The following is a 17396-nucleotide window of genomic DNA, read 5'->3' as shown; positions in this document are numbered from 1 at the left end:
ACAAAGTTTTCTGTGATGGATAGGTTTAGGGTTAGGGAATAGAATATACAGTATAAATATCATTATATCTATGGAAAGTCCCTATAAAACATGGAAACCTAATGTGTGTGTGTGGTCTGCATGTAGATATCTGGCTCCTCTAAGAAGAAGTTTGTATATATATTTACACAGTAATATACATTAATTTGGTAATCTCATTGCATTTTAGGTTCTGTTTGTCAGACAGCAGCAAAAGGAGGTGATGGACAGACTGCAATGTGAATGTGCAACTCTACAGCAGAACATCTGTGTTGCTGACCTCAAGGTCACTTTAGATTACACATAGCCTAAACTATCGGCCTATACACTTTGCACTAAACATGAAAATGTTGGTAACCTGTAATGTAATATTAAGATCATAAAGATCTTAATATTGAAGATATATATATATATATATATATATATATATATATATATATATATATATATATATATATATATATATATATATATATATATATATATTATTAGCCTTTAGTTACATGGCTACAATTGACTACTTGCTGTATCAAGATGGGTGGGTGGCAAAAGGTCTGGGGAAGGGACATTCTTGAGTCCAACATGATGTCATCAATATTTTTGATCCGTTCTCCTGAAAAAGAAAGACTGTCAATTTTAAACACATATATGCTTATTTTTCAGGAATACACTAACATATAGATTGTCAAAAAGACATGATGGACAGCCCCAAAACTTTAAATTTGATTTAACTGTCTTCATTGATATATTAATCAGTGAGTTTTGTTTGGAAATGTATACAAATATGTGTTCAAAATGTAATTAAATTGTAGTAAAACATTTAATCAGCCATGTTGGAAGATAAAACTGTTTGTCCTACAGGAGCACCTACTGTCTGCAGCAATGGGAGACCAGGTAGCATATTTGGAGAAGGTTCCAGAGGTGATCTTCATTGCAGACTGCCCATACCCTGACCTCAGATCAGATCTTATTCACAGCTTCCACTCTCTCACTGAGAAATATAAACTCAGACTATCAATTGTTGAGAGCAGACTGCAGGGCCTGAACAGGTAAAACTCTTAATTATGTTCTGTTTTATAATCTGTTATAATCTGTATATGTAGTGGACATGCATATTGGACATATACAATATGTAGTGGACATTTACAATATGAATTGTAAAAAAAAACAAAAAACAAAACAAAACATAAACATCACTGTAACACATGACCCCATGTTTAAGGTGCGTTCACGCCATGTCATGATTACAAATTTTAAAAAGCATTCATGTCGTTGTAGAACTCGTAATTATAATTTGCAAACTTGTAATTTTCTGAGAGCTCTGACTTGTAAAACTTGACTGCTGTATCACCTGACCACTGCATGTTCATTTTGGTGTTGATAGTGTTGCCACAATACACATGAACAGGTCTTGAACAAGTATTATCTCTAAAACATAGAGTAATAAATTACTAAAAGTATTAATAATATTAATAATAAGAAGACAGATAATACATTTTTCTTCCATGTAATATATTTCAACTGTATGCTACAGTATGCTTATTAGATTGAATTTTAGTATTTTAAAAAATAAACCACCTCCAAGTCTTTGTGATATTATCATGGGATGATTTTTTGTCCATTTTATCTATCAGCATAATCATAATTTTGATCTCATAGAAGAGTACTTGAACTTCTCTTGAAGAGGGTGCAAAACTTGAATAATCATGTCTATACCACAAATTGTTTTTTAGTAAACAAATACTATTAAGTAGCGAACATGGTTTCAGCCAATTTCTTTATTTCAGCCAAAAATAGAGTTACCACATTTCAGCACCAACACTTAGTCTATGTCAGATAAATTCAGATGATTAAAGAAATTGTTAATCAAAGTAATCTGATGACTTTGATGAGAAATTAGTGATGTAACACACAAACACAGACTACATTCTTTTTTTTATGAGAACAGAGTCAAGAGCAAAGAGATGCTGAAGAGAAACTTTATTGAAAGTAAATAAAAAAAAACAAACAAATGTTGGGTCATCAAGTCCCGAGCCGCAATTCTGACTGGCTGGGCAAGGGTCAGAGCTGGATAGACAGTTCAAACCGTAGCAACGTCACCAAGAGTGAGTCAGAGTCAATGTCAACAGCAGGCCAGGATCCAAACAGTATGACTCCTTTCCATGGAGCACAAAAATATGAATTCTGAAGAATGCTCATGCTGCTCTTTTCCATACAGTGAAAGTAGACCATGAAATGTTCAAGGACAGAAGTGGTACATACATTTGTGCACTATATTTCAAGTCAACAGACTTGTTAAGCTTTGATAATCTTCTCCCCTTCAACACATCTCACATCCCATTTGAGGTTGAGTATATATAATTTTCCACATTAAGATGTCAAACCAAGTTTGACTTCAAATGTACCAAATGTCATTGATTCTCATGTGTCAAATGACCAGTCACGACATTAGCAATGGCAGGGAAATGACAACTAATTAAATTAGTGCTTGTTACTCACAAAACTCTCTCAGAAGACTTAGTACCAGCCAGTTATATGATATAAAACATAAGAGTAAAAAATTAAATAGGTAATTGTGAGAAAACGTTTAACACTTTTAAAAAGTTACATTGTGAGATGTAGAGAGAAGAATCTTGCAAACACAAGTCCATTTTGAGAATAATTATTATGAGACATCAAGACACAATTAATGTCACATGGGTAAATATGAAGTTACATTGTGAGAAATAAAGTAATAATTTGAAATGTAAATTCACAATTACAAAAATATTGTTACAATTCCATTTTTCTTCTATTATTATTATTATTATTATTATTATTATTATTATCATCATTATTTATTTATGTAGGGACCCGTTCGACAGACGTGACCAAATGGCTTTATCAGCCAGAGGCATGATTGAACAAAGCTTCATTTTGTCCAAAAGATCCATTTCCTGACAGGAAAAACCTAGCTTCTCTCTCTCTTGCTGAGAAATGATGACGTGACTTCTTTTAACAAAGGACTCTGTCTAAAGGACGAAGCACCGCTACTTTGACCACGGCGGAAAAGTCGCATGGGTCATTGAGAACTGATGGACCGGGGCTGATTTTCCATCTAACAGCCGCCGATTTCGACTACGAGCCACGCCGCTGATCATTCAACAGCCGTTACATCCAGATTCCAAAACCCTCTGCAAATACCTGACCAAAGTCTCCCAAGAAGAGAGCCGCTCAAGCCAGACGCTCAGATCAGAACAGCTTCACCAGCCAGCAGCATCCTTCAAAGCTTCCGCGCAACCCACAGGGCTTTCCCGAGAAGACGTCACCTGAAAGACAGCCAATCCAGAACGGGATTCCGCTGTACACGAGTCACGGAACAACCCGATTACCTCAGCTGTCAGAGCAAACGCAGGTACAAGCAAACTTCTCTCTCTCTTGCTGGAAACTGGTGAAACTCCTTTAAACCTAAAGAATCAAGCCAAAGCTCTGCTTTTGTGATTTTCCTCAGGTTATAATTTAAGTTAGCACTGAACTTGGGACTTTTCATAACTCATCAACTCCGCGAATGTGTGTGCATGTATGTATGTGTGTGTGTGTGTGTGTGTGTGTGTGTTTAGCCTCAGTTTCCTGTAATCATTAGAAGTAGTCAATAAAACTTGTTTTGATTTTCACATATACGAGTTTTTTTGTATTGTGTGTCAAATTACTGCCTTAAACTTAAGATCAAGTTACCTCTTGCTTATAATAATATAATAATTATAATAACAATAATCATAATAAAATATTGTTACTGTTGACCACAGAATAATATTTTATCCAGAATTGGTAAAATACTCTAACCTCAATTTTCGCTGGACGAATAATTGATGAAGTGTTAAATATTAATTCTGAATCATTTACATTGAATCATTTACAGTTGATTCAATTCTTATTCCCTTTAACAATTAAATTGAGCTAATAAATGACGTAAGGCTAAGGTACCTTACAGTAATGGTGGAGAAAATTCGTGCAGTTTAATCTAATTTGTACACAAAACAAGTAACTTGTGTGCTTGTATCTTTTCTATTGGTCCGGAAAATAGATTAGAAACAGAAACGAGGCTTTTTGATTGTCATTACAATGATTGCACATAAGGCGCGGTGGATGAATGAAATCTGAACTCGAGTTGTTTGTCTGTACGTTTTGTTGTTGTTGTTAAAACTGCAGTAAATTAATCTAAGATTGTCTGCCAAGACAAAAGGAAAGTCGCCTTAGAGCGCACCAGGACGGAGTAAGCGTGTTCCTTGCTTTTGTTCTTTAGGCCTTGTAGCTAGTGGATTGCGTGTTCCAATGTTATTTCAACTAAGCTAAAATCCCTGCATGGTTACATTAGAGAGTAGCTACCTAATGTGCCGCCTATATCCGCTCATTCGTGAGATGAGATATTAATACTCTAAATACCACGTGTCTGAGTTTGATTTGAATGGGATTATTTTGAAAATTCTTGATCAAGTATTTGTTGCAGTAAATCCTGCATGTTGTTGCGTGTCCAGAAACTGACACGAATGATTCAGATCGCCGAGATCTCAGTAACGTTAATTATTAATTGCAGAAAAATCTGTGGATTAATGTGCCTCACTCTAACTTGAGGGGGTTGTTCAGCTCTGAAACGCGAGAAGCTGAATGGTTCATTGTGAATGAACTGCGCTGTCAGTTCAATAATTTCTGTGCTTTTGTTGTTTGTTATCTGTGTGCAAAGAGTATAGAACAAGTGTATTCTTTGTTGTGCGTTAGTCACCACGACAGTGACAGCTGTAACCCGGAAGCCCTAAGAAACCTTTTCCGGGACAACCTTTAAGTGCGCATGCGCAGACTGCCAGCGCCATATTTAACTGTGAGTAAACAAAGCCTAGCATAAGCTGAGCTAGCTAAAACTAGCGCGGTTGCATTACGGTCTATGTAAAGCTAGTAGCATTGCTAAAGAGCTAAGGGCTAGCATAGCATTTTGTGGTCTGAATGCAATGTTGCAATGTTGGAATGACTTCTTTCTTACTGAACTTTAATTCACTCTAGTGCTTTCACCTCTCTCTCTCTCTCTCTAACTTACACATCTTATCTTTTCTCATCTCCTTCCATTTGAGAGAACGTGACAAATGTTACATTAATAAACCTGTTTTGTTAATCTCATTTGTTGAAGAGTTGTCTCTCCCCTAAATTTACTCTTGTCAGTTAAACACGGTTTTGTTTTATATTTAGCAATCATCCTGACATTTCCTGTTATTTGTAACTGCTCTTACTGATTTTAATGACATCTGGGAATATGAATTTTTGATTGGGAACTTTAATTCGATTTCAATTTTAATTGAAAATCAAGTTCATAATTTCAGTTTAGCTTTCATATGGTATGGATATTTGTGGATTAATTTAATTGTAGTTGCTTACAAACATCTGGCAATTTTAATCATTAACTAATCATTATTTCTTTGAAATTTTAATTTCATTAGTCATTAATTAGGATTTGGGCTTCCCTAATTCAGATGATACTTGATTAATTAATTTGATTGTAATTGCTCTCAATGTTTAATGCTGAACCCATTACAATTTTAATTCACAACTTCCAAATTTAAATTCAAAATTCATTTAAAATAAAGTTTAGTCTCAGACTTTCACTCCCTTAGTCTTTGATTTAATTCATTTATTCAAAGGAACATTTTGGGGTCTCCCTCAATACTTGGGTCAGTTGACTTCTGCTAGCGCAGTAAGCCAACCCCCTAGGTGTAGCGACTCCCTAGCGCCACCACTCTGTCAACCCTGTAATTTTTCCAAATTTTGGGAGCAAAACTTCACTCTCTTCTTCTCTCTCTCTCTCTCTCTCTCTCTCTCTCTCTCTCTCTCTCTCAGCTGTCCTCTTCTGGTTTGACTACTGCTGCTGGTTTTTGGAATTGTACCTGTGAAAGTCATAAAAGCAGAGTGTTTGAGAAATATTTAACAAATATTTGGGAAACGGAACACTTCTTTTAAAATAGTATGACACTCACTTTACCTTCCCTCCTCATCCTGTTACCCTACTCAGCCTAGGCTCAAGCAGGTTGACAAGGAGACTGGTAGGCGTCCATAAACCCCGATCGCGCATCTAGAAACACTTTGTGGTGCATGGTTGTCAATCCTACTAGCTGAGAAACCAATACTGTCATTGTTATTGTTTTTCTTTCACCCCGAAGGGAATTTTAATAACAATCACAGTCCTGGTACTTTGAAATCCTTTTCAAAACCCCTGTCTAGAACCATCCTTCTAAATTAAATTTTACAAAACTCATTCTGCAAACAGTGTTAAAGACAAAAACTTTGCTGAATGCTATTCTGTTTGTTTCGTGCTTTTCTTTTCTTCTGCTCTTCTCTAGCTGTGCTACCTGTGTGTGCTTACTGATTCTTTTCGCAGAGACTCCGAGTTAGAAGCACATCCACGAGAGGACCACAGTCGAGAACCAGTCTTACCTGCACATTTACACACTCATTACTCATTCCCATTAGCCCACACTTGACATTGCACCCTTACACCTTTGATTTGCCCTGCTTGTTTGTTTTGTTTCGTTGTGTTTTGTTTTGTTCTTTTCTTCAAGGTCTGTGTCAGTTTAGATCTCCCTCGCGGTGCAAAACATGTCTCGCACAACAGACCCTGCTGGACACTGGGAGGACCTGGAGACCTGGCTAAGTGTTGTAACAGACAGCATCCTACCTAAAGCCGCTGAAACACTAAAGCATCAGACACAGGACCAGCTGGACGACAACATAACAAGCCTCATGAAACAAGACCCAAGCCAGAGCTACAGCCACAAAGAACTAGCCAAGATCACCGGCTCCTTAAGCCACACACTCATCGCGACCCTCAAACTGAGCGACAGGCAAGCCGCCCATCGCCAGCAGGAGCTGACACGTGCACAACGGCGCATCGAACAGCTGGAGCTGGAGGCTCAGGAACGACAAGAAGGGCCTGATGAAGTGGAACAAGGCGCAAAAGAGGAGATCAACAGGCTAAAAGAGACCCTAGCAGCTACTACGCAAGAAATGGAACGAGGCAGAGCAGACTACGCTGACCTCTCCGACAAGCTACAGTATGCAGAACAGCTACTGGAAAAAGCAAAGGCTGACTTCAGAGACAAGAACAGCCGAATTAAAGCTCTCGAAACTCACCTGAATGAGTCAAGAAATGAGGTCAGCCGCCTAACACGTCAGCTTGACTACATCAAAGAAGAGTCCGACAGTATTAAAGAGGAACTCAAGCATGCATATGAATTGCGCTGTGAGCCGTCAAGAACACGTCGGGCACCAACTTCACCTTTGCCAAGCAGGACCGGCTCCCCTGTTCCTGGACTGGCACATGATCAGAAGGGGGCAGTGCCAAAACAGTCACCAGCTCCCTCCGAAGAATCCTATCTCCCCACTAAACTAAAAGAATTTGCTCCAGCCAGCCACAGATCATCTCATGGCTTGGACCTCAGAGACCTTGACAAGCTTGCTAGAAACATTGGCAAATTCACTCCAAATGTGCCAGGTAGTCCGAAGGTTCAGAGTTATCTGCAAGATATTGACTTCCATCTGGAGATGAGACCCAATGTCACTGACAAAGATAGACTTTATTTGCTCAGAGCCACATCCAGCTCTGAAGTGCGCAGCTTCCTGGACCGGCAGCCTGCCCACACAAAGACTGATTACCACCTGCTCCGAGAAGCTCTCATTAAAGAGTTCGCTGACCCTGAGTCAGAACAAGGACTAGTGGCTGCCCTGGAAACAAAACAAGGTCGCCATGAGTCTCCTCAAGTCTTCTATAGCTGACTCAGGCTAGCGTACTTCGGGTCTCGCAACGAACAGAATATGGAGGAGGAATTGAACTTCAAAACTCTCTTCCTGAGAAACCTCCATCCTGGGGTGAGCCACCATCTTGGCGTCCTTGCCTGTCCACGCACAATGAGTGCTCAACAGTTAAGAGACTTGGCGCACAAAGCTTACTGCAAACAGAAGATGGCCTTAGAAAAGGGCACCAAAACCACCACAGTTCTTGACTTCAACACACAGAGTCAAGGGCTGGCCCTAGAGGGCACCCAGCGTCAAGACCTTGCCAAGCCGACACCCAAAGAGTGGAATGCATCCTCGTCCAACAGAGAGTGGGACTCCCACGCTGGTACTCGACCTAAACAGAGAGGCAACTGCTGGGATGGACCACGTGGACGACAACGCTCACCTGGACGTCACTGGGAAAATTCATGGAACCAATCAAGACCTCATGAGAGTCATTGGGAGAAAACTTGGAATCAGCCAAGCTCATTTGGAAACCCCAGAGGGAAAAGCTCATGGGAATCCAAGGGAAAACGACAAACACACCCTGGAGCAACCAGCCCAAGGAATCGACGAAAAAACTCACAAAGATTCCAAGCTGACCGAGCTCAAAATAAATCCATACCAGAACAAAAGACTTCACCTTGTTTCGACTCTCAAGAGCTGATGAAAATGATGATAAAAAAAAGAGTTCTTCCAACGAAAGGAGGACGACCGGAAGTGGGAAGAGAAAAAGAAACCAGAGTCATCCTGACTAGCGGCCGGACGAGATGGCAGCGACCACCTGACTCAACACACCCCAGAGAACAGCACCTCATCTCTCTCCCAGAGAACCACAAGCACCATAACTCCAAACGGACAAGAAGTCCCACCTGAACATCCCACAAAACAGTCAGAAACTGATCCAACACCTGATGGGTCAGATCACAGCAGCATCCAACAAACACCTGCTGTGGAAACCACTCCAGTTCCTGAAAGTGCTGTCTTGGTCGTCTGCCACTCCTCCGAAGAAAACGAAATAAATGCTGACATCCTACCTCTCTCATCCCAAACTCCAGTCCCACAACTCCTGGGTGATCTCATTGAGAAAGGTATAGCAAGAAAGTTCTACCTCTCCGTTATCATCGAACAACACATCAAGGTTGAAGCCCTCCTCGACACTGGAGCTGACATCACCTTAATGTCAACAGAACTCCTTGATGAAGTCCAAAGCAGAACAAAGAGGTGTAATGGAATCTTTAAACTTCAAAGGTGTGAGCTAAACCTCCAAGCATATTCCCACACAGGCCTACAACTAAAACATGTGGCCCCAATTCACCTAACTGTGGGACCAATGAACCTTGTTCACCCAGTATACATCTCACCACTCAACACATATCCTCTCCTCATTGGGAAAGACCTGCTTAACTGCTTTGAACCCTTAATAGACTTCAAGCACCTGAAGATATGGAAGCAAGTCCGTGAGCTTCTGCCTCTCCAGTCAGTAAACTACAACGAATCGCAGTGTCAAGTCACAGACACCGCCCCCCATCTACTGACTGACGATGCAAGTTCAAAACCAAGAGCAAGTTCCACTCCAAGCAACAGGAACCAAGACCCATTCCTCTGCTCATTGCAAGCGTCTGACTCAGACTCAGGTTCCCTCCGAATCATGACTGCCATAAATGTCCAAGACAAAGATCTCAATGACCAAACCGATGCCCTTGCCAAGGCAGGTGCATCACATGGAGAGCCTTGGAAATTCCCATCCCTCCCACCCAACCCTTCAGTTGCAGCCATAACCCGCCGCCAGCACGCCATTGGCACGCAAACCCCCGCCTCCTCCCATGTTGACCTCTCACCTCAGTTCGCTGCTGATGATCTCCTCACCCTCCAAGCATCGGATCCCATGCTGCAAACCATTGCCGCTCACATTTCCGACCCGATAACTCATCCCATTTCCACCTCCGACCTATCCAAGTCCTCTGATCTCCGCCACCTTCACTCAATCAAGCACATGCTGCATCTCAAGGACGGCGTTCTCACATATGTCCCTGAGCCCCTAACTGCGCCAAAGCTTGTAGTTCCTCAGAGCCAAAGGGGGATGATGCTGACACACGCCCACGATGCACCATGCGCTGGACACCATGGTGCCAAGGCCACCTATGAAACGCTCAAACAAGTAGCATATTGGCCTGGCATGCAGCTAGATGTGACGGAATACGTAAAAGGATGCCTGGTGTGTTGCCAGTTCCAACCGGCAAACCCAAACCACAGAGCACCACTACACCTGCTGTACCAACCTGGTGACATGAACCTCGTCACCGCCTACACCACTCATCAGTATCTGGAAGAGTTGCATCAGCACCTGAGAGCGACTTTTGCCTTCGCACAACAAAACCTCCAAAGAAGCGCCGAAGGTCGTAAAGCCTACTACGATAAAAGGGCCTCTTACCAAGAACTCAATGTCGGAGACAAAGTGTGGTACTACAGCTTTGCCCAGCCAAGGCAGAAAGCTCCCCATCGCCTGTCAAAGAAATTTCTACCTCACTGGACAGGACCACATGAAATCGTGGACAAGCTCTCACCTGTCGCCTACCGAATCAAAATCAGACAAGGCCGCAATGAGCCCGTCCTCCGATGGGTCCATCGAAACCAGATAAAGAGGCACCAAGGTTCCAACCGACAGGAAAAGGGGGAGGTTCAAACCCACTGACACAGACCGACAATCCCCTACTCTACACCAAACTAATGACTTTGTCATTTTAGGGAAAGTTTTTACTTTTATTTTTCTGGTTTTGTTTTACACAACACTTACACATGCTCCTCCACAGCACTGCTAGGAACAACCTCTAGTAGAAAGGAGTTGCTTCACACATGTGACACTCACTTTGCTCTAGTAAACTCAGTGTCCTTGTGCCTCTTTGTGTTTTCTTTTCTCTCTCTCCTCATGCTTTCCCTTTTTCCTCCTTCACTATCATTAGTCTTCCTCCTCAGTTGCCCATTATCGATTTGAATAATGTTTACCGGCTCAAAGACGTTGTGAATGTTTGATTTTGGCAAGGGAACACCTATGTCAAAGTACACACTCCTGAGGTCGTGGCGTACCACGACAACAACAAACAGTTGTACCTGGCCTCAAACCTAAAAATGTGTACACTCATTAAAGACATTCATTACCTTTGCCCGAGTAAACCATTCGTATTTGATAATACCGAGGGCTTCTGCGGCCTAGAATCAATTAGACCCGACACTAGCTGCCACACGCATTATCCTGCCTAACCAAACTCTCTGGATCAATGTCCCTAAGGGCTCGATCCTCCACATCGACGATCTTGCAGTGTATCACGGCGATGAGCACTAGGCTGAACTCGAATTCCTTCATCCTCAATCCAGAATCGGAAGAGAGGATCAGGGAGGAAGGAATGCAACTTATTGATCTCACTCCTGTTGATACAGCCTTAGAAGCTATAGCTCGCCTTCCGCCCGCTGGCGTGTCGTTCATTCGGTCTGGGTCTGCTGCTGACACAGCACTTTGCATCTCTACTATTGTAGGATATATTGTGACCTTGACACTGGCCTTCATCCTGCACAAGAGAGTGAACGCCGTGCAAGAGTCTTTTGATAGATGCACGTCAGGCGTCCCGCGCATCTTCCGACGTGATAAAATCGACCAAGAACCTGAACCCGAACTCGAGAACTCAACCAACCTGATTGAAATCACGCCTCTACCTCCTCGTCGAACCACTGACAATTAGATTAGTCAAAACCACCCAATTACAACTGATCTTAAACAGTACGCCCCTATGTTAGTTGGAGTGTTCCTAACCCGTTTAGTCCAAGATACCCAAGTCCTTCACCAGGCCTCAGTCAAGTGAGGGAAGCGTTGTTTGTGTTTTGTGTTTGTCTGTTCTCTCTCTGCCTCTTGTTCCAGTGCCTGCCGACGTTCGCACCAGGAACCTCGCAAAGCAAAAGGGGGACTCTATAGGGACCCGTTCGACAGACGTGACCAAATGGCTTTATCAGCCAGAGGCATGATTGAACAAAGCTTCATTTGGTCCAAAAGATCCATTTCCTGACAGGAAAAACCTAGCTTTTACAGAAATGATGACGTGACTTCTTTTAACAAAGGACTCTGTCTAAAGGACTTCTTTGCTCATCAGCAATAAACTAATCAGAACCCATCACGTGGGTCTGATCACATTAAATCTATTGATTCTCTCACAAAACCCTCTTGTATTATCGGACGGAACAGGAAAACACCCATCAACGGATTTAAAGACAAATCTGTCCTATCAATACCTCCCTTGTGTGACCGTCCATCGTGACCCGGTCACCCATGACTCCGGTCAGAGTTTAAACTATGCTGAAGGACTCAATCTTGAATCTCAAAAGGGACAATTGTCGATTACTTAAAGTATTAACTATATCCAGAATAACATTTGCTATGATGTGATTACTAATGTTGGAGTCAATGCTTTATATGTTTGTAGTCCTGTATGCATCTTCTTTCTCTTATAATCATTGTTTTAATTAGGTCAGTCTAGTAATATGTGTGTAAGAAGTGTGTCGTGTTTGAGCTCTAAATGCAGAATTTATAATTCTCTGTAATTCTGTGTGAATGAAACATTGAAATTCAGTATCAGGAAAATATTAAGAAACTTTATAAAGTTGTTAATAAAACAGGAGAATTTTCTGCAGACATCACGCGATGTGATCAATAGACAATAGACGAGGCGTGTCTAATCTCCGTAGCAACGTCTCATTGGAGGATCGCATCTGAAGGAGGGAGCCAGAATTGCTCCTTTAAAACTATGCTGTCCGAACAAGCTAATGACAGTCAGTGGAGAAATATGAAATAAGCTGGAAGTCAGAAATCGGTCAGAAGTAGCCGAAGCACCGCTACTTTGACCACGGCGGAAAAGTCGCATGGGTCATTGAGAACTGATGGACCGGGGCTGATTTTCCATCTAACAGCCGCCGATTTCGACTACGAGCCACGCCGCTGATCATTCAACAGCCGTTACATCCAGATTCCAAAACCCTCTGCAAATACCTGACCAAAGTCTCCCAAGAAGAGAGCCGCTCAAGCCAGACGCTCAGATCAGAACAGCTTCACCAGCCAGCAGCATCCTTCAAAGCTTCCGCGCAACCCACAGGGCTTTCCCGAGAAGACGTCACCTGAAAGACAGCCAATCCAGAACGGATTCCGCTGTACACGAGTCACGGAACAACCCGATTACCTCAGCTGTCAGAGCAAACGCAGGTACAAGCAAACTTCTCTCTCTCTTGCTGGAAACTGGTGAAACTCCTTTAAACCTAAAGAATCAAGCCAAAGCTCTGCTTTTGTGATTTTCCTCAGGTTATAATTTAAGTTAGCACTGAACTTGGGACTTTTCATAACTCATCAACTCCGCGAATGTGTGTGCATGTATGTATGTGTGTGTGTGTGTGTGTGTTTAGCCTCAGTTTCCTGTAATCATTAGAAGTAGTCAATAAAACTTGTTTTGATTTTCACATATACGAGTTTTTTGTATTGTGTGTCAATCAAGTTACCTCTTGCTTATAATAATATAATAATTATAATAACAATAATCATAATAAAATATTTTTACTGTTGACCACAGAATAATATTTTATCCAGAATTGGTAAAATACTCTAACCTCAATTTTCGCTGGACGAATAATTGATGAAGTGTTAAATATTAATTCTGAATCATTTACATTGAATCATTTACAGTTGATTCAATTCTTATTCCCTTTAACAATTAAATTGAGCTAATAAATGACGTAAGGCTAAGGTACCTTACATTTATTTATTTACTCTGAGGCAGAAGAACATCCATAGTATGGACTTGTGTAGTCTAGAAATTATTATCTGAGAAGGGTTATTTGTATACTGTGTGTCTTTGTGTCTCAGGAATTGTTGCTGGAATGCAGCAGATCATGAGTGTTTCCAGCACATAATGAGTCAGTATTCCCCAAGTCAGAGGAACCAGCGCTCACTTTACCGTGACATGCTGCAGAGATTGCTGCCACATGTAACCCAACAGGAACTGGTCAGTACTCATACATTTACATTTACATTTACATTTAGTCATTTAGCAGACGCTTTTATCCAAAGCAACTTACAAATGAGAGTAGTAGAATCAGTCAAATCAACATGAGAACAACAGTATGTAAGTGCTGAGTGAAGTCACAGTTATGTCAGTAAAGTGCTCATAGCGAATTTTTTTTTTTGTTGTTTTTTTTTTTTAAATACACACACAGATAGGAGAAGAATATTAGTCAAGGTAAGTGCTACTACTACTGGGTCAAGTGCTGACGAAAAAGATACGTCTTTAGCATTTTTTTGAAAATGGCTAGAGACTCAGCTGCTCGGATAGAGCGTGGTAGGTCATTCCACCAGCCAGGAACAGTCCCGGAGAAGGTCCGTGAGAGTGATTTTGTGCCCCTATGTGATGGCACCACAAGGCGCCGTTCACTTGCAGAACGCAGGTTTCTGGAGGGCGCGTAAGTCTGAAGTAGTGAGTTAAGGTATAGCGGTGCAGAGCCAGCGGTCGTTCTGTAGGCAAACATCAGAGCCTTGAATTGGATGCGAGCAGCTACTGGCAGCCAGTGCAGACTGACGAAGAGAGGAGTGACGTGCGCTCTCTTCGGTTCGTTGAAGACCAGTCTTGTTGCAGCATTCTGGATCAATTGCAGAGGCTTGATAGTGCATGCTGGAAGGCCAGCCAAGAGAGCATTACAGTAGTCCAGTCTGGATAGAACAAGAGCTTGGACAAGAATTTGTGTGGAATGTTCCGATAGGAAGGGTCTAATCTTCCTGATGTTGTACAAGGCAAATCTACAGGACCGGGTCGTTGCTGCAACATGATCTGTGAAGGTTAGACAATCATCCATCACCACTCCAAGGTTTCCATGGCTGTCCTGGAAGGAATGATGGTTGAAGACCCAAGTTGAACTGAAAGGTTGTGATGAAGTGTTGGGTTTGCACCGATCACAAGCAGTTCCGTTTTTGCAAGGTTGAGTTGAAGGTGGTGGTCCTTCATCCAGGCAGAAATGGCTGTCAGGCAGGCTGCGATGCGACCAGCAACCGTCGGATCATCTGGTTGGAATGAGAGGTAGAGTTGTGTGTCATCAGCATAACAGTGATAGGAGAAACCATGATCCTGAATGACCGATCCTAGTGATGACGTGTAGATAGAGAAGAGAAGTGGACCAAGCACAGAGCCCTGAGGTACCCCAGTAGCAAGATGATGTGACTTGGACACCTCACCTCTCCAAGATACCCTGAAGGACCTACCTGAGAGGTAAGACTCGAACCACTGGAGCGCGGTTCCCGTGATGCCCTTCGACATGAGTGTAGACAGGAGGATCTGGTGGTTCACTGTGTCAAAGGCAGCAGACAGATCCAGCAAGATGAGTACTGATGATTTTGAAGATGCTCGTGCCAGTCTCAGGGCTTCAGTGACTGAGAGCAGGGCAGTCTCAGTAGAGTGGCCACTCTTGAAACCAGACTGGTGGTTGTCAAGGAGGTTGTTCTGTGTGAGATAAGTAGACAGTTGGTTGAATACCAACAATACCATGGTTGAAGGAGGGGAGAATTTGTGTGTTTTCAATGAAGATGTTCTTGTCAGTGTGTGGTGTGGAGAATTGGCCGCTGATGGTTGTTATTTATGTGTGAAGAAAGTGGCAAAGTCATCAGCTGTAAGAAATTATGTGGGAGGGAGGGGAGGCGGGCAAAGAAGAGAAGAGAAGGTTTTGAAAAGTGTTCGGGAGTCATTTGAGTTGTTAATTTTAGTGTGATAGTAGGAGCTTTTAGCATTGGAGACATTAGTAGAGAAAGAAGAAAGGAGTGACTGATATAAGCTAAGGTCAGTTGGATTTTTAGATTTGCGCCACTTCCTCTCTGCAGCCCTGAGTCTAGACCGATGCTCACGGAGAACATCAGAGAGCCAGGGGGCAGAGGGGGTGGCGCGGGCTGGTCTGGTTAAAAGGGGGCAGAAATCATCTAAGCAAGATGATAGAGTGGTGCAGAGAGTGTCAGTAGCAGTGTTAGTGTCCATTGATGAGAATTGGTTAGCGGGTGGAAGTGTGGATGAGACCGAAGAGGATAGATGAGATGGTGAGAGGGAGCGTAGGTTTCGCCGAAAAGTGACATGTGGTTGGGTGTGTGATGAGTTGGGGGTCAGGTTGAGTGTGAAAGTAATGAGAAAGTGGTCTGAGGTGTGTAGTGGAGTAACCAGTGTATTGTCGGTGGAGCCACAGCGTGTGTAGATGAGGTCCAATTGGTTACCTGATTTGTGGGTAGCTGAGGTAGCCACTCGCTTGAGATCAAATGAGGCAAGCAGCGTGTGGAAGTCAGCAGCCTGAGGTTTGTCTAGATGGATGTTGATATCACCAAGTACTAGCAGAGGAGTGCCATCCTCAGGGAAGGATGAGAGTAACACATCCAACTCCTCCAAGAAGTTGATGGTAATTGCATGTGATTCAAATGAGCCATTTTCAGAGAGAGATGGTGAAGGATTGGACTTCCATTCATTGGACATAAGCAAACCAGTACCACCACCCCTTGACTTGACCATACTCCAGGATGCCACAGTTCTTTTAACCCTAATTGGTGGAGTGTGTAGCTTTTCATTTCTTAAAGGGCACTTATTATGCAAAATTCACTTTTACATGGTGTTTGACCATAAATGTGTGTTGGCAGTGTGTGAGCAAAACCACCCTAGAATGAGAAAAATCCACCCAGTGTTTTTTTTACAGTCTCAATAATTCATAAGCACTGTCTCAGAACGCCCTGTTCTAAAATTGCTGTCACTGTGACGTAGAATTGCGCTAAGCCCCACCCACGTGGTTTGATTGACAATCTGGTTCCCATTCAGTCGGTCATGTTCGACGTACGTCGGACAGACCGACGAATAGGAATCTCGCTAGAGAGGCCAATCTACTTCGAGTGTAACTAAACGAGCCAATGCACATTGGCATGCAATCATATGCATCAGCTGCTTGCCTCGCAGCGCGGGTATATAATGAGCAGCAGGTGCGTTGCATCTTCAGCTTTTTCGCTTCGGAGCCAAACCTTCTCAACACTGAAGAAGATAGCTACTGAAACCACGAGTATGAACGAGTCTGCTCTTCGAGACGTCTCTTGGTTGCGGTGCAGGCGGACAGCGCAGCAGCGGGGCCGATTTCTCCTTTGTTTTTCTTTGCCTTTTTTATTTGAGCAAAAGCTGTAATCAGCATGAAGGCCGTTCTCACGGCTGGTGAAACGGTGCGCCTAGAGCGCTAAAAAGCTGTTATTACAGCTGGTAAGAGAGCGCCTTCAAGGAGAGTGCACACGACAGGCTGCACATTTCCCTGTCTGTGCTGCAGCAGCTTTTCCCCTGCGTGCTTCAGCACCTAAAAGAGTCAGTCCTTGAAAGAGCTTACACGAGTAGTTCGCGTCTTTTTAAAGATGTCGTTCTACTTGTGTGTTTCTGGATGTGGTCGTTACCTGGCGCCTCGGGATGGTCACCAGCGCTGTATCGCGTGCTTGGGCTTAAGGCACGCTGAGGCGGCGTTTGTGGACGAGTCATGTACCCATTGTGGGAAGATGACCG

The 17396-nt window shown here is 42.8% G+C and overlaps 1 protein-coding gene across 1 annotated transcript in view; it reads left to right on the top strand.

Moving 5' to 3' along the window:
- Positions 1-17396, top strand: part of LOC137036191 (coiled-coil domain-containing protein 148-like) — a 147064-nt gene that overhangs the window by 1105 nt on the left and 128563 nt on the right. The window contains exons 3-5 of the mRNA XM_067410228.1: positions 209-304; positions 880-1067; positions 13712-13850. Of these exons, the coding sequence (XP_067266329.1) occupies positions 209-304; positions 880-1067; positions 13712-13850 (423 nt within the window). The remainder of the gene's footprint in view (positions 1-208; positions 305-879; positions 1068-13711; positions 13851-17396) is intronic.

The sequence above is a fragment of the Chanodichthys erythropterus genome, chromosome 14 (genome assembly GCF_024489055.1).
Source record: "Chanodichthys erythropterus isolate Z2021 chromosome 14, ASM2448905v1, whole genome shotgun sequence".
Lineage (NCBI taxonomy): Eukaryota > Metazoa > Chordata > Actinopteri > Cypriniformes > Xenocyprididae > Chanodichthys > Chanodichthys erythropterus.
Note: the sequence above shows the minus strand (reverse complement) of the source record. Positions and strands in the feature narration are given on the sequence as shown.